Source organism: Salvelinus sp. IW2-2015, linkage group LG1 (assembly GCF_002910315.2).
Source record: "Salvelinus sp. IW2-2015 linkage group LG1, ASM291031v2, whole genome shotgun sequence".
In the NCBI taxonomy this organism is placed as follows: Eukaryota; Metazoa; Chordata; class Actinopteri; order Salmoniformes; family Salmonidae; genus Salvelinus; species Salvelinus sp. IW2-2015.
In genome coordinates this window covers 35673189-35694347 of record NC_036838.1, presented here as the reverse complement: position 1 = coordinate 35694347, position 21159 = coordinate 35673189, and the positions used below count along the sequence as shown (strand labels likewise).

The 21159-nt window shown below is 43.5% G+C and overlaps 1 protein-coding gene across 2 annotated transcripts in view; it reads right to left on the bottom strand.

The window, feature by feature from the left end:
* Nucleotides 1-21159, bottom strand: part of LOC111966496 (sodium-coupled neutral amino acid transporter 3-like) — a 61976-nt gene that overhangs the window by 14751 nt on the left and 26066 nt on the right. Inside the window, exons 3-8 of one of the 2 annotated variants that reach the window (XM_023991187.2) lie at nt 20557-20589; nt 20244-20328; nt 19974-20089; nt 7656-7729; nt 7279-7371; nt 3692-3773 (exon numbers count right to left, since the gene is read on the bottom strand). In XM_023991187.2, the coding sequence (XP_023846955.1) occupies nt 3692-3773; nt 7279-7371; nt 7656-7729; nt 19974-20089; nt 20244-20328; nt 20557-20589 (483 nt within the window). The remainder of the gene's footprint in view (nt 1-3691; nt 3774-7278; nt 7372-7655; nt 7730-19973; nt 20090-20243; nt 20329-20556; nt 20590-21159) is intronic. The other variant, XM_023991195.2, reaches the window with a different exon arrangement.

Below are 21159 nucleotides of genomic sequence, written 5' to 3'. Positions count from 1 at the left end.
GAGGTTGAAGGAATTGCCCATAGAGCTCCAAGAAAGGATTGTGTCGAGGCACAGATCTGGGGAAGGGTACCAAAACATTTCTGCAACATTGAAGATCCCCAAGAACACAGTGGCCTCCATCATTCTTAAACGCCCGGCCAAACTGAGCAATCGGGGAAGAAGGGCCTTGGTCAGGGAGGTTATCAAGAACCTGATGGTCACTCTGACAGAGCTCCAGAGTTCCTCTGTGGAGATGGGAGAACCTTCCAGACAGACAACCATCTCTGGTAGAGTGGCCAGACAGAAGCCACTCCTCAGTAAAAGGCACATGACAGCCCGCTTGGAGATTGCCAAAAGGCAACTATGAGAGAAAATATTCTCTGGCCTGATGAAACCAAGATTGAACTCTTTGGCCTGAATGCCAAGCGTCACGACTGGAGGAAACCAGGCACCGCTCATCACCTGGCCAATACCATCCCTATGTTAAATCATGGTGGTAGCAGTATCATGCTGTGGGGATGTTTTCCAGCGGCAGGGACTGGAAGACTAGTCAGGATCGAGGGAAAGATGAACAGAGAAAAGTACAGAGAGATCCTTGATGAAAACCTGCTCCAGAGCACTCGAGTCCAGGCTTGAACCCGATCGAACATCTCTGGAGAGACCTGAAAATACCTGTGCAGCAACGCACCCCATCCAAACTGACAGAGCTTGAGAGAAGCTGCAGAGAAGAATGGGAGAAACTCCCCAAATACAGGTGTATCAAGCTTGTCGCATCAGACTCAAGGCTGTAATCGCTGCCAAAGATGCTTCAACAAAGTACTGAGTGAAGGGTCTGAATAGTTATGTAAATGTGATATTTTAGTTTTGTTTTWAAAATAAATTTGCAAAAATCTCTAAAAACCTGTTATTGTCATAATTGGGTATTGTGTGTAGATTGATGAGGGAAAAAAACATTTGAATCCATTTTAGAATAAGGCTGTAACGTAACAAAATGTGGAAAAAGTCAAGGGGTCTGAGTACTTTCCGCATGCACTGGACTAACCAAATCCACAAAATGTTCCTCCCACGCTGAACATGGGTTTAGTATCTATTTTGGGATTGAGATTTTTGGAGGTTAAACTTATGTTTTCTCTATGACAAAGAAATACAGCATCTGTATTCTAGAGTTGTAACCTGTGAGAGTTGTCCATTTATTGTTCCTTCAGTGTGCCCACTAGAGCTGCCCCACCTACACCCCAGCCAACCATCTGGCCCGGTGACACGGTCACACATCATCATAGAGAGCGGCAGAGAGGACTGACCTTCCGAACCACAGAGGACACAAACACACACTCACGCATGCGCATGCGCAAACACACCACGCAGATTCAGACACAAATATCAACAACAACATACTCACACAAACAAACCCTCAATCCACAAATCAACACTCCAGGCAAACAGCAGATATCTGATAGCCTGGCTGGTCATACACACATGCACGCATACACACATGCACGCGCACACACATGCACGCGCACACACATACACAACCACCCCTTGGGTGGTGATTGATCTATGGAGCGTTCTCTGGACAACTCACACTATGTCGTTCAGACAGAGAAGATAAGACGTTCTGTGTAGCTTTTAAACACCTCCTGGACATCATTCAGTTCAGTCGGCATCATAAAAACACTGACAGCTGGCCATAACAAGCCAGGCAGGCATCAAAAACCAAACAGCAACATGCTCCTCAGCCTCTTCCAGAGCAATAGCCACTGTCTCTGTACTATCAGGCCACCTGCTCTAGTCTACATAGTGTTATCCTCTGGTTTACATTTCATCCGTGGCGCACGGCTGTGTAATGATGTGTGTCTGTATCAGCGTGGCCGCGCTGCCCTCTTCTCCCAGGGTCATTCTCACAAACAGCTGTTCTCAGGCCAGCTGCTTGGCATGGTGACACGAATGGCTGCAGGCCTCCCAGTGCCAGTTGGCACCACATAATTAGATTGGCTCAACCTGAGAGGAGGTTTCTTCTTCTTTGGTGGTTTAACACTGACTCAGGATCACTGGAAGAATTCACATGCTGTTGGTTCATATCTCCTTCTGCTGAACTTTAATGTCCTTCCATCCAACTGGATGAAAACACAGCTAGTCACCTCTCCCTGCCTGCAGAATATATTCAGAACTGTTTCAGAACAGTGGCCTTCAAATCTACACTATATATACAAAAGTATGTGGACACCCCTTCAAATTAGCGGATTTGGCTATTTCAGCCACACCCATTGCTGACAGGTGTATAAAATTTAGCACACAGCCATGCAATATCCATAGACAAAAATTGGCAGTAGAATGGCCTTACTGAAGAGCTCAGTGACTTTCAACCTGGCACCGTTGATTGTATGCCACCTTTCCAACAAGTTAGTTCGTCAAATTTCTGCCCTGCTAGAGCTGCCCTGGTCAACTTGAAGTGCTGTCATTGTGAAGTGGAAACGCCTAGGAACAACAACGGCTCAGCGGTGGTATACCACACAAGCTAACAGAAAAGGAGCCCCGAGTGCTGAAGCGCGTAGCGCGTAAAAATCGTCTGTTCAGTCCACTCGCTATCAAGTTCCAAACGGTCTCTGGAAGCAACGTCAGCACAATAATTGTTCGTCGGGAGCTTCATGAAATGGGTTTCCTGTCACGACTTCTACCGAAGTCGGTCCCTCTCCTTGTTCGGGCGGCGTTCGGCGGTCGACGTCACCGGTCTTCTAGCCATCGCCGATCCACCTTTCCTTTTCCATTTCTTTTGTCTTCCCACACACCTGGTTTCAATTCCATCATTACATGTTGTGTATTTAACCCTCTGTTCCCCCCATGTCCTTGTCCGGAATTGTTTATTGTAGTGCTTGTGCACGTTATGTAACGTGTTTTTGTTTACCCATTGATTTATTTGTTCTGTTAAGGTGGTTTTGTTTATTAAACTCCGCCGTTGTAAATCAGTTTTTGCTCTCCTGCGCCTGACTTCTCTGTACGCACCCCCTACATTTCCATGGCCGAGCAGCCGCACACAAGCCTAAGATCACCAAGCATCGGCTGGAGTGGTGTAAAGCTCGCTGCTATCGAACTCCGGAGCAATGGAAATGCGTTCTCTGGAGTGATGAATCATGATTCACCATCTGTCAGTCTGACGGACGAATCTGGGTTTGGCGGATGCCAGGAAAACTTTATCTGTCCGAATACATAGTGCCAACTGTAACGTTTGGTGGAGGAGGAATAATGGTTTGGGGCTGTTTTCATGGTTCGGGTTCGGGCTAGGCCCCTTAGTTCCAGTGAAGGGAAATCTTAACGCTACAGCATACAATGACATTCTCGACGATTCTGTGCTTCCAACTTTGTGGCAACAGTTTGGGGAAGGTCCTTTCCTGTTTCAGCATGACAATACCCCTTTGCACAAAACAAGGTCCATACAGAAATGGTTTGTCAAAATCGGTGTGGAAGAACTTGACTGGCCTGTACAGAGCCCTGACCTCAACCTCATCGAAGACTTTCAGGATGAATTGGATCACCGACTGCGCGCCAGGCCTAATCGCCCAACATCGTTGCCTGACCTCACTAATGCTCTTGTGGCTGAATGGAAGCAAGTCCCCGCAGCAATGTTCCAACATCTAGTGGAAAACCCTCGGTCATGTAGTGTATGTTACTTTTGAAATATGTGTTATAAGTAAAGAACATGCAGTATGTTACTCACCCTGATGGATTGTCAACCCCCAGGAAGGCCTGGATGACCAGAGGGAACTCATACTTCACGATGTACAGGTAACTGGACATGGCTGTGGGAGGGACACACAAAGACACAGCTTTTAGTAATAGGATCACACACATACACTGTATACAGTGTTGATAGCCACTAGCTGACTAATGCAGTGCTAATAGCAGGCTGGTTTGTAACAGTAAAAGTATTTGCTTATAAGTTGGCTGGAAATGTAATTGAAACCTGTAGTCATGAGTGCACACAATTTGGTTAAATTAGAATTTATACATTTGAAGATATTACTGTTGGAGTTTATGTTATAGGCTGGCTGGCCGTGTCCTCTTTATGACTTGTCTTCCCTCAGTGTGCCTTGTAGTTACCACGCATGACTGCATTTGTTAGTGACAGAGACATGGTTGTTGAATTCATTCATTTTCAGTCCTGTGGACTTCACCAAGTGAGTTCTTACTGTAGGTAAATGTTATTATTAAAATTCAACTGTTTATGACAATACATTACATACAGTATATCATAAGGCCTTACTTTGACAGCCAAGTTTTACCCTAACACAGTGGTGTTAGGAACCTCCTGGTTTACAGGCCACATCAGGCCTGCAAGTCACATTATGCTGGATGGCAAAATGATGTGGAATTCCTATTGGAATCCAACCACAGTAAGGACATCCAAAAGATGAACATTTTATTCACCCGCAACCTGCATTCACAATGATTGTCAGGGTTAGGAGCATTGATAAAGGAGCCTACCTAAACCATTTAAACTGGAACAACCATTTCAGTAACGGGAGCAATACATCTGACTATCTGAATGGATTAGTTAAGAAAAATGTACRTAATCAATCAATGTACATGAAAAAAGCAGATATTAAAAATAATATTTAACAAATCTAGCAGGTGAAAGCGTAGCCTAGTGGTTAGAGAGTTGGACTAGTAAACGAAAGGTTGCAAGATCAAATCCCCGAGCTGACAAGGTACAAAATCTGTCGTTCTGCCCCTGAACAAGGCAGTTAACCCACTGTTCCTAGGCCGTCATTGAAAATAAGAATTTGTTCTTAACTGACTTGCCTAGTAAAATAAATGCTGGGAAATAATATGATGGGAATGTTTTACTTTCCACAGAGTAAAACTTACACTGGTTATGAACACCAACACTGGGGTTCTTTTACACCACTGAGTGTTAATTTCACTCTTAGAGAGTTAATCAACATTTAACATTTACATTTAAGTCATTTAGCAGACGCTCTTATCCAGAGCGACTTACAAATTGGAAAGTTCATACATATTCATCCTGGTCCCCCCGTGGGGAATGAACCCACAACCCTGGCGTTGCAAGCGCCATGCTCTACCAACTGAGCCACACGGGACCAAAACACACCAATCAACACTAGAAATACTGAAAAATCAAGGCTAGGCAACAGTGGCCAATTTGCTGTGTGCCTGGTCTTGCCTGCATCCTCTCATACAGACTCATAATCCCCTCACCATACACATCAGGGAGAGAAAACAGAAAAATAAAGTATGTAGGCACTAGGAAGAGAGAGGAGCAATGCTAATTGGCCATAGAGCCAGGCTGCTCTCAGGGTATCCATTGGCAAAGACATATCACAGTTTTCAAACCCAAAGGCGCAACATCGCAATACTTCCGGAAACGCGTCGCGAAGAAGACTTGACAGACCAGACCGGGGTTTGGGGTTTGACAAATCAATGAGAGAAKTGAAAAATTCATCCTGTTATTTTCTCTAATTGCAAAGGCAAAACCTGGATGAAAGTGACAAACTGACACGTTTTCATTTTGCCTTTAATTTGACGGCATGCACATGCGCAGTTCGGAGCGACACGACCATTAGACCCGATGACGTGTTTCTGTGCATGTGCTATGCTATGCTGGTGTGTGTGTGTGGTGTGTGTGTGTGTGTGTGTGTGTGTGTGTGTGTGTGTGTGTGTGTGTGTGTACAGTTGATTCCAGAAGTTTACATACACTTAGGTTGGAGTCATTAAAACTAGTTTTTCAACCACTCCACACATTTCTTGTTAACAAACTAGTTCTGGCAAGTCGGTTAGGACATCTACTTTGTGCATGACACAAGTAATTTTTCCAACAATTCTTTACAGACAGATTCTTCACTTCTTTACACACAATTCTTCACTTAAAATTCACTGTATCACAATTCCAGTGGGTCAGAAGTTTACATACACTAAGTTGACTGTGCCTTTAAACAGCTTGGAAAATTCCAGAAAACGATGTCATGGCTTTAGAAGCTTCTGATAGGCTAATTGACATCATCTGAGTCAATTGTTAGTGTAACTGTGGATGTATTTCAAGGCCTACCTTCAAACTCAGTGCTTCTTTGCTTGACATCATGGGAAAATCAAAAGAAATCAGCTAAGAACTCAGRAAAAAAATTGTAGACCTCCAGAAGTCTGTTTCATACTTGGGAGCAATTTCCAAACGCCTGAACGTACCACATTCATCTGTACAAACAATAGTACGCAAGTATAAACACCATGGGACCACGCAGCCGTCATACCGCTCAGGAAGGAGACGTGTTCTGTCTCCTAGAGATGAATGCACTTTGGTGCGAAAAGTRCAAATCAATCCCAGAACAACAGCAAAGGACCTTGTGAAGATRCTGGAGGAAACAGGTACAAAACTATCTATATCCACAGTAAAACGTGTCTTATATCGACATAACCTGAAAGGCCGCTCAGCAAGGAAGAAGCCACTGCTCCAAAACCAGCATAAAAAGCCAGACTACGGGTTGCAACTGCACAAGGGGACAAAGATTGTACTTTTTGGAGAAATATCCTCTGGTCTGATGAAACAAAAATAGAACTGTTTGGCCATAATGACCATTGTTATGTTTGCAGGAAAAAGGGGGAGGCTTGCAAGCCGAAGAACACCTTCCCAACCATGAAGCACGGGGTGGCAGCATCATGTTGTGGGGGTGCTTTGCTGCAGGAGTGACTGGTGCACTCCACAAAATAGATGGCTTCATGAGGAAGGAAAATTATGTGGATATAAGCAACATCTCAAGACGGCAGTCAGGAAGTTAAAGCTTGGTCGCAAATGGGTCTTCCAAATGGACAATGACCCCAAGCATACTTMCAAAGTTGTGGCAAAATGGCTTAACGACAACAAAGTCAAGGTATTGGAGTGGCCATCACAAAGCCCTGACCTAAATCCCATAGAAAATTTGTGGGCAGAACTGAAAAAGCATGTGCGAGCAAGGAGGCCTACAAACCTGACTCAGTTCCACCAGCTCTGTCAGGAGGAATGGGCCAATATTCACGCAACTTATTGTAAAGTTATGTAAACTTCTGACCCACTGGGAATGTGATGAAATAAATAAATGTTGAAATGAATCATTCTCTCTACTATTATTCTGACATTTCACATTCTTAAAATAAAGTGGTGATCCTAACTGACCTAAGACAGGGAAATGTTACTMGGATTAAATGTCAGGAATTGTGAAAAACTGAGTTTCAATGTATTTGGCTAAGGTGTATGTAAACTTCCAACTTCAACTGTATGTATGTGTGTGTGTGTGTGTGTGTGTGAGCCCTTACCTCCGATGTTTTGCAGTGTGATGGCGATGCCGGCGGCCATCTTGCCTGGCGTTCCAAACGCCCTTTGGCCCAGCTGCTCATACGCCCGGATACCTGAGTCACAGTCACCAAGCACATTAACATAGAGTACTGTACTGCCGCATAGAGCATGGAGAAAAGCCATGCTATTAAAGCATAGTAGAATGTAGGGCACTCGGGAGGGGGCTGTGAATTCAGAGTGATTAGTGTAATTAAAAACATGCTAAAGAGAAGAGGCAACCTGTAAGGCTGTGGGATGTTATCATGACATTAGTCTTCCCGACATGGCCTGTAGGGGTTGACTGTATAGTCTGTATGGTGTCTAATAAGGTTTTGCTCATGGTCTGAAGATTACATACCCACAATGCCAGAGGACTTGAGTAGCAAGTGGATGGAGTAAGATGAGAGGACAGCCACTACCGTCAGGAGCACCCTGCAGAGGAGAGAGGAGAGAGCATCATCATCACCATCTTCATCATCAACTCCATCATTGTCATAATAATCACCATCTTCATCATCAACGCCATCCTTGTCATAATAATCATCATCACCATCATTATCTTTATCTTCATCATCATCATCCTCATCCGTATTGAACTTGATGACCAGCCTGCAGTACGTTCTGGTGCAGTATGACAGTAACAGCTGTCTAATCCATGGCTCTATAGATGACATTCCTCCATGTAAACCATTGATTCAGCTGGATGTACAGCTGGGTGTTGGGTTATGGGGTCTTGGGTTATGGAGGGCATTCATAATAAGCAACCGACTGACTCAGGTTCACCCAGGGTTAGCCTCATACAGAGCTTCAGCCTAACAAAGCACTATCTACAAATATCTCCCCCATTCCCCCACCACTAGAAATAACCACAAGGACATTAAGGGCGCTATTTAAAGGGGAAAATATTTACAAGATAATGCTGACATTGGCGAGCTGAGGAGAAACCGCAGAGTTAACAAAAAGTACAAGATTCTATGTTCCAAGATCTCCCAAAATACTGCTCCAGCCCCCAGCGGCCAACATCTGGTCAAACAGACCAATCTGGATGGACGGAACACAGAAACCTGATCTTTCTGTTCACTTCCCAGAGCATCTCCTCCTCCCCTCCTACTCCAAGTTGTTTCCTCTCTATCGAATTTCTCTCGAATTGTTACTCTTGGCAACTGGAGCTGAGCTTGCTTCGGAGTGGCCAAGCACGTCTWTCACCTCGACATCAACTCTGTTTCACATGGTTCTGTGTCTGGGGCGGCGTGGTGTAAGAATGCAGTACAGGCTGATTTGTGGTGGAGGAGAAGTCAGCCGGTGCATTGGTGGGAACAGTGTGACAGACAGGCAGGCAGGCAGATAGACAGTTAGGTAGACAGACAGACAGACAGACAGATGCTCTGTGTGCTGTTCAGTTCAGCTCAACTCAACTCTCCCCCACTGCATTCCTGGAAGGGCCAGTGCCAGAGCCCATGCCAGCGCTCGGCTGAGACGTCTGTGTGTTCCAACTATGATCTGAAATGTTAGACCACTACTACGGGTCCAGATAGCTCCAATGCAAGTCGTAGTATAGCTCTGGCATGTGATGTGTCTGACTGTGGGTGGCGAGGTAGCTCTGCAATGCCACCTTATTAATGGTATAGCTCTCATGATGAGGTACTACTGCTATGTGTCCTAAGCTCACCCCTGTCCTCACTGTAAAACATTCAGTTAATGTATACTCAGCTAGCACGTAATGTTCTGAGAACCATATGTTTCTTAGAGCTTGGTGAGAGCATGGTTGTCCTATGGTTATTTTGCATGCAACCTTCCCACAACATTCTGGGAATGGTGTGGGATAGTTGCTTGGCTTTGGAACATTCTCAGCACATTTAAGGAACTTGACAAAATAGTTCTCYGGTGGGAATTTCAATACTTCAGCATCACGTTTCCTACAGGTTTCTTCATGGTTCTATTTAAAGTAATGTTCTCAAATTGTTCACAGAACGTTAAGAAACAACGTGCTTCTGTGGGAATTTCAATGCATCAGCGTAACATTTCCTACAGGTTTCCTCATGATTCTATTTAAAGTCATGTTCTCAGAACGTTCAGAGGACATTAAGAAACAATGTTGTGCTGCAGGAATTTCAGTACTTCAGCATAATGTTTTCTGCAAGTTTCTTCATGGTTTTATTTATGAAAACTTTCCATTAAAAAAACACAAGAAAACATTAGTAACGTTCAAAGAGTATAAAAACACTACTGTCTCAGGCTCACCATGCTAGTTTAAGGTTTAATTAGCAAAGGTCATCGAAATTGTTAAAAGGTTAAAAAATATATAATAATTAATGTAATATTTTTTTTTTTATACTTTGTGTTAAAATAAAGAAATGTATAGGGCCTCCCGAGTGGCGCAGCGGTCTAAGGCACTCCATCGCAGTGATTGAGGCGTCCCTACAGACCCGGGTTTGATCCCAGTCTGCATTGCGACCAGGAGACACATGAGGCGGCACACAATTGGCCCAGCATCATCCTGGTTAGGGGAGGGTTTGGCCGGCGACTCCTTGTGGCGTGCCAGGTGTATGCACACTGACTTCCGGGTTAAGTGAGCAGTGTGTCAAGAAGCAGTGCGGCTTGGCAGGGTCGTGTTTTGGAGGACGCATGGCTCTCGACCTTCGCCTCTCCCGAGTCCGTACGGGAGTTGCAGCGATGGGACAATACCGTAACTACAAATTGGATATCAGAAAATTGGGGAGAAAAATGTGTCTTTTTTAAAAATAGGTGCCTAATTTGCATAAATACACACGTTGTATTTGCATATATGAATAAATGAACATAAATGAGAAGAACAGGGCTGCAACCACCAAACACTTGCTCTACCTGCACTCACCTGCGTTGTATAGAATACCTAATGAATTACTGTTGTTTTCACAGTCTCTTGTATAATTCAACAAGTGTGTCAATAGCAGGATACCCGTAGATAAAAAATKTACATGCTTGGCTCTAGACTACACCTATCTATACATACGTTACAGTGTTTGCGAGATCGGACATACTATCACTATAATCTGAGTGTAGATTTTTGAAACTGGCTTTCATTTCAGCGCATCTAATTTGTAAACTGTATTAAATTATTACTTTTTTAAATTCCACAGAAAATGAACACACATCAAAATGAAGTTGTCTTTCTTCTCTTTATTGTGACGTAAGTGTCAAGACGGTGCGTTAAATCCCTGATGAAGCTTTAGCGTTCTTATAGATTCAACAGAAAGCCAATGTATCAAATCAAATGTTATTTGTCACGTAAAGAACAGGTGTAGACTAACAGTGAAAAGCTTACTTATGGGCCCTTCCCAACAATGTAGAAAGAAAATAGAGAAATAAGAGAAAAGTAATATCACATAATAATACAGTTAATAATAAATACACAATGAGTAATGATAACGTGAGGTAGACATGTACATATAACTAGGAATAAAGGGACTAGGCAACAGGATAGATAAACAGTAGCTGCAACATATGTGACGAGTCAAGAAAGTTAGTGCAAAAAGGGTCAGTGCAGATAGTCTGGGTAGCTATTGGGTTTCTGTGCTTTCAGAAAGTATTTACACCCCTTGACATTTTCCACAATTTGTTGTGTTACAAAGTGGGATTAAAATGGATTTTAATGTCATGTTTTGTCAACGATCTACATAAAATACTCTGTAATGTCAAAGTGAAAGAAAAATTCTAACATTAGTAAAAAAAAGAAGAAAAAAAAAGAAAACACTAATATATCTTGATTCGATAAGTATTCAACCCCCTGAGTCAATCAATACATGCTGGAATCACCTTTGGCAGCGATTACAGCTGTGAGTCTTTCTGAGTAAGTCTCTAAGAGCTTGCAACATTTGCTTGCAACATTTTGCCCATTATTATTTTTTTCTAAATTCTTCAAGCTCTGCCAAATGTTGATCATTGCTAGACAACCTTTCAAGTCTTGCCATAGATTTTCAAGCAGATTTACGTCAAAACTGTAACTCGACCACTTAGGAACATTCACTGTTTTCTTGGTAAGCAACTCCAGTGTAGATTTGGACTTGTGTTTTAGGTTATTGTCGAGTGGAAAGCAGACTGAACCAGGTTTTCCACCAGGATTCTGCCTGTGTTTAGCTCCATCTGCTGTCTCAGCCACTGCCTGTCACCAAGGGAGTACCCCAAGGCTCAATCCTAGGCCCCACGCTCTTCTCAACTTACATCAACAACATAGCTCAAGCAGTAAGAAGCTCTCTCATTCATTTATATGCAGATGATACAGTCTTATACTAAGCTAGCCCCTCCCCGGATTTTGTGTTAAACACTCTCCAACAAAGCTTTCTTAGTGTCCAACAAGCTTTGTCTGCCCTTAACCTTGTTCTGAACACCTCCAAAACAAAGGTCATGTGGTTTGGTAAGAAGAACGCCCCGCTCCCCACCGGTGTGATTACTACCTCTGAGGGTTTAGAGCTTGAGGTAGTAAACTCATTCAAGTGCCTGGGAGTATGGCTAGATGGTACACAGTCCTTCTCTCAGCACATATCAAAGCTGCATGCTAAGGTTCAATCTAGACTTGGTTTCCTCTATCGTAATTGCTCCTCTTTTACCCCAGCTGCCAAATTAACCCTGATTCAGATGAACATCCTAGCCATGCTAGACTACAGAGACGTAATTTATAGATCGGCTGGTAAGGGTGCTCACGAGCTGCTAGATGTTCCTTACCATTCGGTCATCAGATTTGCCACCAATGCTCCTTATAGGACACATCACTGCACTCTATACTCCTCTGTAAACTGGTCATCTCTTTATACCTGTCGCAAGACCCACTGGTTGATACTTATTTATAAAACCCTCTTAGGCCTCACTCCCTCCTATCTGAGATACCTACTGCAGCCCTCATCCTCCACATACAACACTGCTAAAAACAGTCAAACTGGACCGTATTATCTCCATCTCTTCATTTAAAGACCCAATCATGGACACTATTACTGACAGTTATGGCTGCTTCGCATGATGTATTGTTGTCTCTACCTTCTTGCCTTTTGTGCTCTTGTCTGTGCCCAATAATGTTTGTACCATGTTTTGTGCTGCTACCATGTTGTGCTGCTGCCATGTTGTGTTGCTACCATGCTATGTTGTTGTCATAGGTCTCTCTTTATGTAGTGTTGTGGTGTCTCTCTTGTTGTGATGTGTGTTTTGTCCTATATATATATWTTTTTTTTTTAAATCCCAGCCCCCGTACCTGCAGGAGGCCTTTTGCCTTTTGGTAGGCTGTCATTGTAAATACTTGCCTATTTAAATAAAGGTTAAATAAAATAAAACAATTATGTTTCTTTGTTATTCTGAAAAACTCCCCAATTTGACGATTACAAGCATAACCATAACATGATGCAGCTATGCTTGAAAATATGGAGAGTGGTACTCAGTAATGTGTTGTATTGGATTTGCCCCAAACATAACATCTTTGTATTCAGGACATCAAGTTAATTGCTTTGCCACGTTTTTTGCAGTATTACTTTCGTGCCTTGTTGCAAACAGGATGCATGTTTTGGAATATTTTGATTCTGTACATGCTTCCTTCTTTTCACTCTGTCAATTAGGTTAGTATTGCGGAGTAACTACAATGTTGTTGATCCATCCTCAGTTTTCTCCTATCACAGCCATTAAACTCTGTATCTGTTTTAAAGTCACCATTGGCCTCATGGTGATATCCCTTGGTGGGTTCCTTCCTCTCCGGCAACTGAGTTAGGAAGGACGCATGTACATTTGTAGTGACTGGGTGTTTTGATACACCATCCAAATAATATTTAATAACTTCACCATGCTCAAAGGGATATTCCATGTCTGCTTTTACATTATTTACCCATCTACCAACAGTCCTTCTTTGCGAGGCATAGGACAATCTCCTTGGTCTTTGTGGTTGAATCTGTGTTTGAAATCCACTTGTAACGGCAGATTTCCTCCTCTTCATCTGGCACTGGTGGTACCGGATAGACTGGACCGTGAAGGCGTACTGGAGCTCTTGAGCACCGAGCCTGCCCAACCCTACCTGGCTGAATGCTCCCCGTAGCCAGGCCAGTGCGGCGAGGTGGAATAGCCCGCACTGGGCTGTGCTGGCGAACCGGGGACACCATGCGTAGGGCTGGTGCCATGTACACCGGCCCGAGGAGACGCACTGGAGACCAGATGCGTTGAGCCGGCTTCATGGCACCTGGCTCGATGCCCACTCTAGCCCGGCCGACACGAGGAGCTGGAAGCACGACGCCTTCTCTCTCCACGGTAAGCACGAGGAGTTGGCTCAGGTCTCCTACCTGCCTTCGCCACACTCCCCGTGTTACCCCCCCCCCAAGAAATTGGGACGGCGATATTCCCCTGGCCGAGTCCAGGGTCCTTTGCCGTCCAGAATCTCCTCCCAAGTCCATGAATCCTGTGTCTTTTGCCGCTGCTGCTGCTGTCCTTTACCACGCTGCTTGGTCCTTGGTTGGTGGGTGTTTCTGTAACGGCAGATTTCCTCCTCTTCAGAGGAGGTGTAGCAGGGATCGGACCAAGACGCAGCGTGGTAAGTGTCCATGTTTTAATATAATAAACTGAACATGACACAATACAAAATAACAAAGAGAATCTAACCGAAAACAGTCCCGTGTGGCACAAACACTGACACAAGAAACAAACACCCACAAACCAACAGTGAAAACAGGCTACCTAAATATGGTTCCCAATCAGAGACAATGGAAAACATCTGCCTCTGATTGAGAACCATATCAGGCCAAATGACAAACCTAAACATAGAAACACAGAACATAGACTGCCCACCCCAACTCACGCCCTGACCATACTAACTAAAGACAAAACAAAGGAAAATAAAGGAAATAAGGTCAGAAACGTGACACCACTGCTATACTGAGGGACCTTACAGATAATTGTATGTGTGCGGTACAGAGATGAGGTAGTCATTAAAAAATGATGTTAAACATTATTATTGCACACAGAGTGAGTCCATGCAACTTATTATGTGACTTGTTAAGCACATTTTTACTCCTGAACTTATTTAGGCTTGCTGAAAAAAAAAGGGGGTTGAATACTTACTGACTAAAGACATTTCAGCTTTTCATTTTTTATTAATTTGTAAAAATATTGAAAAACATAATTCCACTCTGACATTACGGGGTATTATGTGTAGGCCTGTGACCAAAAATGTTCTTTATCAATTTTAAATTTAGCCTGTAACAATACAAAATCTGGAAAACGTCAAGGGGGTGTGAATACTTTCTGAATGCACTGTAACTATTTAACTAAGGTTAGAAGCTGTTCAGGGTTCCGTTGGTTCCAGACTTCGTGCATCGGTACCACTTGCCGTGCGGTAGCAGAGTGAACAGCCTATGACTTGGGTGGCTTGTCATTCACAATTCTGTATATTTGTTTCTCATTGAGCACATTTCAGCGATTACCGGGGTGTGTTTGAAAGGTCATCACAAACATTTACGTGGTCATAACATTAACGGGAAAAAACAACAGGCTCAAGTAAAAGTATGAAAGTGTCACGGGAGTAAAATTAAATCAATCCAGCCAGACATATTTAAGTGACAAGTGGATTTTGCACCCCTCAAACACAGGAAATAGATGGGTGAAAAAGACAGATCCTCAGGTCGGTGGGGCATGCGCATTGCTGGTTTAATGGGGTTTGAAATGTGAATGGGATGTGAGTGGGGTGCAAATAAGGGCCAGTGCACAGCCACCTCCCTCCATACAGCCACTGAACACCCTCTTTGTTCAGCTAAAGCGCACATGACACAACAGTCAGGCCGAGAGGTGTTACACACAGTCAGTAGCCCTCTGCCTGCCTCTGCTCCAGCCCCTTTCCTTTGAGGAAACACACTACCCAGCTAGCACATAACATTCTGAGTACCATATGTTTCTTAGAGCTTGGTGAGAGCGTGGTTGTCTTATGGTTATTTTGCATACAACCTTCCCACAACTTTCTGGGAATGGTGCAGGATAGTTGCTTGGGTTTGAAACATTCACAGCACATTTAAGGATCTTCTGAATTTGTTCTTGGTATTTCATTGCTTTAACAGAACATTTCCTAAAAGTTCAAACATGGTTACATTTAATATCAATTTTGTTAATGTTCTGCGAGCGTTCTCCAACTGGTTTGACATTAGGAATTTTATCAAATAGTTCAGAGAACATTAAGAAACAACATTCTTCTGTGGGAATTTCAGTACTTCAGCATAATGTTTCCGACATGTTTCCTCATGGTTCAATTTAAAGTCATGTTCTCAAATTGTTCCGAGATCGTTAAGAAAACGTTCCATAAAAACCACAAGAAACCTTTAACAACGTTCAGAGAACAATCTAAGAATGTTATTTAAAAACATATACATTCCGTTCTCAGCATCAACAAAACTCTCTCTAAGTGTGTTCAGGTGTGTTGGCCGCGCCCACTAATTGGCCACACCTGATCTTAATAAGTGCTTTCCTTTGAAATGGGGTCTGTTTGAATAGACTAAAATGAACAGCTTTGTATGCGTAAAAGACATTGCATGCTAGCTCCATCCTGGTAGCGCAGTGGACTAATTCCATGGATAAACAACAGAACAACAAACAACAGTTTGAATATCACTGATGCTGTGTCACAATAAAAAATAAATGTGTTTTGCATGATTAATGCCTAAGGAAATGAATGTCCATGTGTCCTGTTTGTGCTTGGAGTAATAAAAAAGTTAACCCAAAATAAGCTAGCAGTGTTATTTGGTATTTATTAGGATCCCCATTAGCCGCTGCAAAAGCAGCAGCTACTCTTCCTGGGGTCCACATATTGAAAGTCTTATTGAAACATTCAGAGAAAGTTTTAAGGAAGTTATTCAAAAACCTTTTAAATAACTTATAATTTCCGTTCTCAGAGCGTTAATATAACCTCCCAGCAAAACTTTAAGGAACCAGAGTAAAACATCCTCAGAACCTCACTGCAACCTAAAAGTAAATGTTCCCAGAACAGGCAAAATGTTCACTTCTGTTCTCAGAATGTTTAAAAAACGTTCAGTATTACCAGTCAGGAAACATATGGCTTTGTTCCCACAACCAATGTGAAACCAAAAACACATGTTCCAACAACTTCCAAGGAACCAAATGTGCTAGCTGGGTAATCTCCTTACAGCAATCCTACCAGTCAGTCACTGGTCCCGTTGGAGGCTATAGGCTACAGGTCCCAGGGCCTACATGGACCTACACTCATACACAGGCATGAATGGTGTCAGATGTGTGGTCTGATGCACCATGCCTTAGAGCAGACTGCAAGCCATACCAATAGTGGGTGACTAGAATGCTTATCAGTGCTCTATGGCTCCAATGTACAGAGTAGGTGTTAGGTGAGGTCAAAGGAAAGGGTAGGAGAATACACTGGAGGGATGAGATGCCACTGTATTGTTGTGATGTTAGTTGGGTGTGTTGTTGAGTTTTCCCATTGTTTTTCTGTGTTCAGAGAAGTGTGTACTGCTATGTAGGTCTGCGGTACCCCTTTGGGAACGAGCAGCTAAGAAAGAATAGAAAGGAGAAGGGAGAAGGGGCCTCCCGGGTGGTGCAGTGGTCTAAGGCTAGCTGTGCCACCAGAGACTCTGGGTTCGAGCCCAGGCTCTATCGCAGCCGGCCACGACCGGGAGGTCCATGGGGCGACACACAATTGGCCTAGCGTCGTCCGGGTTAGGGTGGGTTTGGGCGTCGTCCGGGTTAGGGTGGGTTTGGCCGGTAGGGACATCCTTGTCTCATCGCGCACTAGCAACTCCTGTGGCGGGCCGGGCGCAGTGCACGCTGACCAGGTCGCTAGGTGTACGGTGTTTCCTCCGACACATTGGTGCGGCTGGCTTCCGGGTTGGATGCACGCTGTTTTAAGAAGCAGTGCAGTTGGGTTGTGTTTTGGAGGACGCCTTCGTCTCTCCCGAGCCCGTACAGGAGTTGTAGCGATGAGACAAGACAGTAACTACTAAGAATTGGATACCACGAAATTGGGGAGAAAAAAAAAGAGAGGAGAGGGACTTGTACTCTGGAGGCTTGAGCACAGCACATAGTGGTCAACTGAAAAGCTGCTTGACTGGCTCCTCTCCCTACATGTTTCTTTCCCTCTTTCTCTATCTGGGATACTAGTCAACTCAACATGGCTGCTGGAGAGCATAATTATTTGAGGCATGTGGATTTATGTGATTTATAGTAGATACATAAATACATACCTTAAATAAATGTACTGTACTGTGTTTCACTATTACATTCCACATGAACAGTGAGTGAGACATGTTTAGTTTAATATTGCACTGAGCACTGAGCTGTATACAGCAAGCCAGGCGGCCGAGACAGACAGACAGTGTAGTTTAGTAACCCAGAGTTCAGCTGGTCCAGACCAGTCCAGACCAGACAAACCACCTAGCTCAAAATAAATATTTTTTTCTCACTGTGTAAAAAAATCCTCTAGACATGACTCAAGGCATAAAGCTTGGATACAGTCTATGAATAATATTTGTGTCTGTGATGGTTGTCTACAATAGTATCAACGCTTATTTAGTCACATTCGGTGACAAATGCGGTTATGCTGCCAGTAAGACTAATAACATCTTCTCTTTCCTAACTAGAGGGTGCTTGGAAGGTTTTGTTAGTCACCCTGCCTACAATTCCACCGAATTTAGACCCTGCTAGTAAACAGTCAATAGATTTGGCATTACTACACACATCCCAAACATTGCTTTACCTCTAGGTAGAGAGCTATTGTATTGTAATCCTATCCAAGGTCGCTTGGTAAACAAATCCATCGGGCTAGGAGAGTTTTCTAATAAAAGCAGCATGAGAGTTTACAGCACATACAGCTTTTCGTGGAACAAGACTTAGCAACCTAGATCCCTTGGCTGCTGCCACCTTGTACCCTAGCTACTGGGGTGAGGAGGTGTGATGGAAAATAGAGGAAGACAAGGGAGTGTGGATGTTATGGTATATGTCATTGATTTATGGGTGAGATTATCAACTGGAAACCTGAGCTGGACAGCAGGGTCACGCAAAGACACGCAGCAACACTCATAATCAGCACAGAGTATAATGGGCCAGGTTCGGTGCTAAACCCACAAACACATTACATAACCCCTACATGACCAATCTGACACCTGTGAAGCTAAACCCTCTGTGACTCGTCCTGACAGCAGACGCCACCAYAGCCCAGATTATTCTTCCTAGCTGGCATGGCAGACTCCTGAGAATGCATTCATGTATATTCAGTATTCACGTATTCGATCACAGCACAAGATAGGACACGCAGATGCAAGCACATTGAGGTTATTTCCAGCATCCATCATTATAATTGCATCGGTTTGACACAGCAGCACAACCCTGCTATTGGCATAGTAATGAAAGCTCTCCACCCCGGCCCAATTACATTACCTGTCATTAGTCCACACATTTTGAAGCCCCTATTCATCTCAATGCACATGTATCGCATGAAACACAAGGTGTTACGCACCTGCCAGTGTGTCACAGCTGTAGTCATGATACCTATTACACAGTAATGATGTATTTACTCTTTAGCTTTTATCTAGTGACTGTTCAATTAGGCCTGTCACATACAGTCTACCGCCTGGTTAATTGCCTTTAAATAATTACAGAGCTATTTCTGTCCAGGGAAGAGCTCAGTTTAGAGGGACTAAATGTGCAATTGAATCAGAGGAACATCTGCGGCTACTGTGAGCATGCCTGACTGGGTTATGCTCTGGGTTTACATCCATGTACATGCATCTACTCATTGATCTTAGCATTCACCATATAGAACTGCAGAGATGGGAACCAGGTCACAATTGAGCAAGTCCTAAGCAAGTCTCAAGTCTTAACCTTCGAGTCTCGAGTCAATTCCCAAGTAATAAGTGGCAACTCTCAAGTCAAGTCCCATGTTCCAAAGCTCAGGTCAAGTCACAAGTCCTTAATTTTGTTTTCCTTACATTAGGCCTACTAATACAATATATAGGCCTACATAATAAACTTCACAGATCATGAAATAAATGTTTTTTGAATCATCATTAATAATAGAAAAGCCATCCAAATGATGATATACAGTTAGTGTTGATAGTACAGCTACAGTTTGACTGACATTGTGAAATCTCCAATTAGAATAAAGTGGCATTGTTTTTAYCCCGCCCACAACATGCACATTGAGAGGTCTGTGGTTGGCTAAGAATAAACATTTATGGAAACTCTTGCTCAGAGTGCATATTTTCAAGCGAGAAGCGGTGAAAATATAGGACAGTACTCTATTTTTCCCCATGCCTTTCCGCATCTGGAGGCGCTAGGCAGAACTGAATTTAACAGTTATTTACCATATAACCCAATGCGACTCTCCGCTTTGAGCAACAGAATTGCCACGAATGTATGCTCATGGTGTAATGCAGAATTTAAAAGGAGAGGGAGGTGGTGCTGCTCATTTGAGAGGGGAAAATCCAAGCCTCTCGAGTCTCTTGAGTGTTACAGCTCAAGTCCAAGTTAAGTCCAGAGTCATAGATGCTCAAGTCGAAGGCGAGTGTCAAGTGTTTTTTCTTTTTGCCAAGTCAAGTCTCAAGTCACGTGACTTGAATCCACATCTCTGTAGAACTGTATGTAAGCTACTGTATGTTCATTACAATCATGAACTCATTCATCCGCTTATCCATCCATCCATCCATCCATGTTGGCTCACAGGAATAGGACGACCCCTGTGTTGGCCATGGCGTACGACAATCCCAGAATTCCACTTCCCATGATGGCGTTGCCCAAGTTGAATACTGACATTCCGAAAGAGGTCTTCCCCTCAAACTGATTCCATGGATAAAGACAAAGAGGAGAACACGCTTGTTAGCACAATGCTTAAAACAATCAAACTTGCTTCACAGAAGGAGAGAATGAACACGCGTTACATATTCATCTGAAACATCCACTGGGGCCATAGCACCCTATTGGTTTGGCTTACGTCTGTGAAGCCTGTGGTCTTCTTGTCCTCCATGCTAGATAGGAACTCCTGACTCTCTGCAAGGTTAGCCTCTGGATCCTCACTTCTGTGGGAATAAAGCACAGTCATAAGCACATTAAACAACAACAATGTTATGCAACCACAACTCAAGGACACTCTCTGAGAGAACTGTGGAATCATATAGGATAACATTCTACTGCTATAGGAGGCTGGGGCTGGATGGTACTGTTCTGTCCTTATCACAACTCATAATTGTCATAGGTGAGACAAACAGTACACTGAAACATATCCCTTCCTTGTCAATGTTACATACCTGACATTTTGGACACTATTAGGAACAATTTCCCTAAAAAAAGTAGCGTAGAGAAAGACGATCCATCATCCAATGAAAGCACAAGGAGGAAAAACAACATAACACACCCTCAGTAATGCAGCCATGATGGAGACAGTGACACAGTCTGTGTAAACTAATGCATTCAAGCACAAAAGGGGATATGGGGAGACACTGTACGTTGTATGTTAAACAGTTCATGTAATTTCCTGTGACTGAGCATGTAATTTCCTGTGACTGAGGGGCAGGTCTGTTGCATGCTGATGGAGGTGACCTCATGATTAGTAGAGCAAAGGAATGCAGTCTCTGATGCTAGGCAGTACTAGGTACGCATGGCACACATTTCCACACACATATCCGGAGTAGTTAACAAAGAGCAGTGTTGTTGTTGTGGGGTGTGTGAAGGGAGACATGTGACACTCTCAGAGGGTAGTACAGTAGGTCACACGCGCAGCCTGCCCACAGGACAAGGCTGTCACGCCCTGGCCTTAGTATTCTTTGTTTTCTTTATTATTTTAGTTAGGTCAGGGTGTGACATGGGTATTTATGTGGGTTTTGTAGTGTCCAGGGTGATTGTAAGGTTTA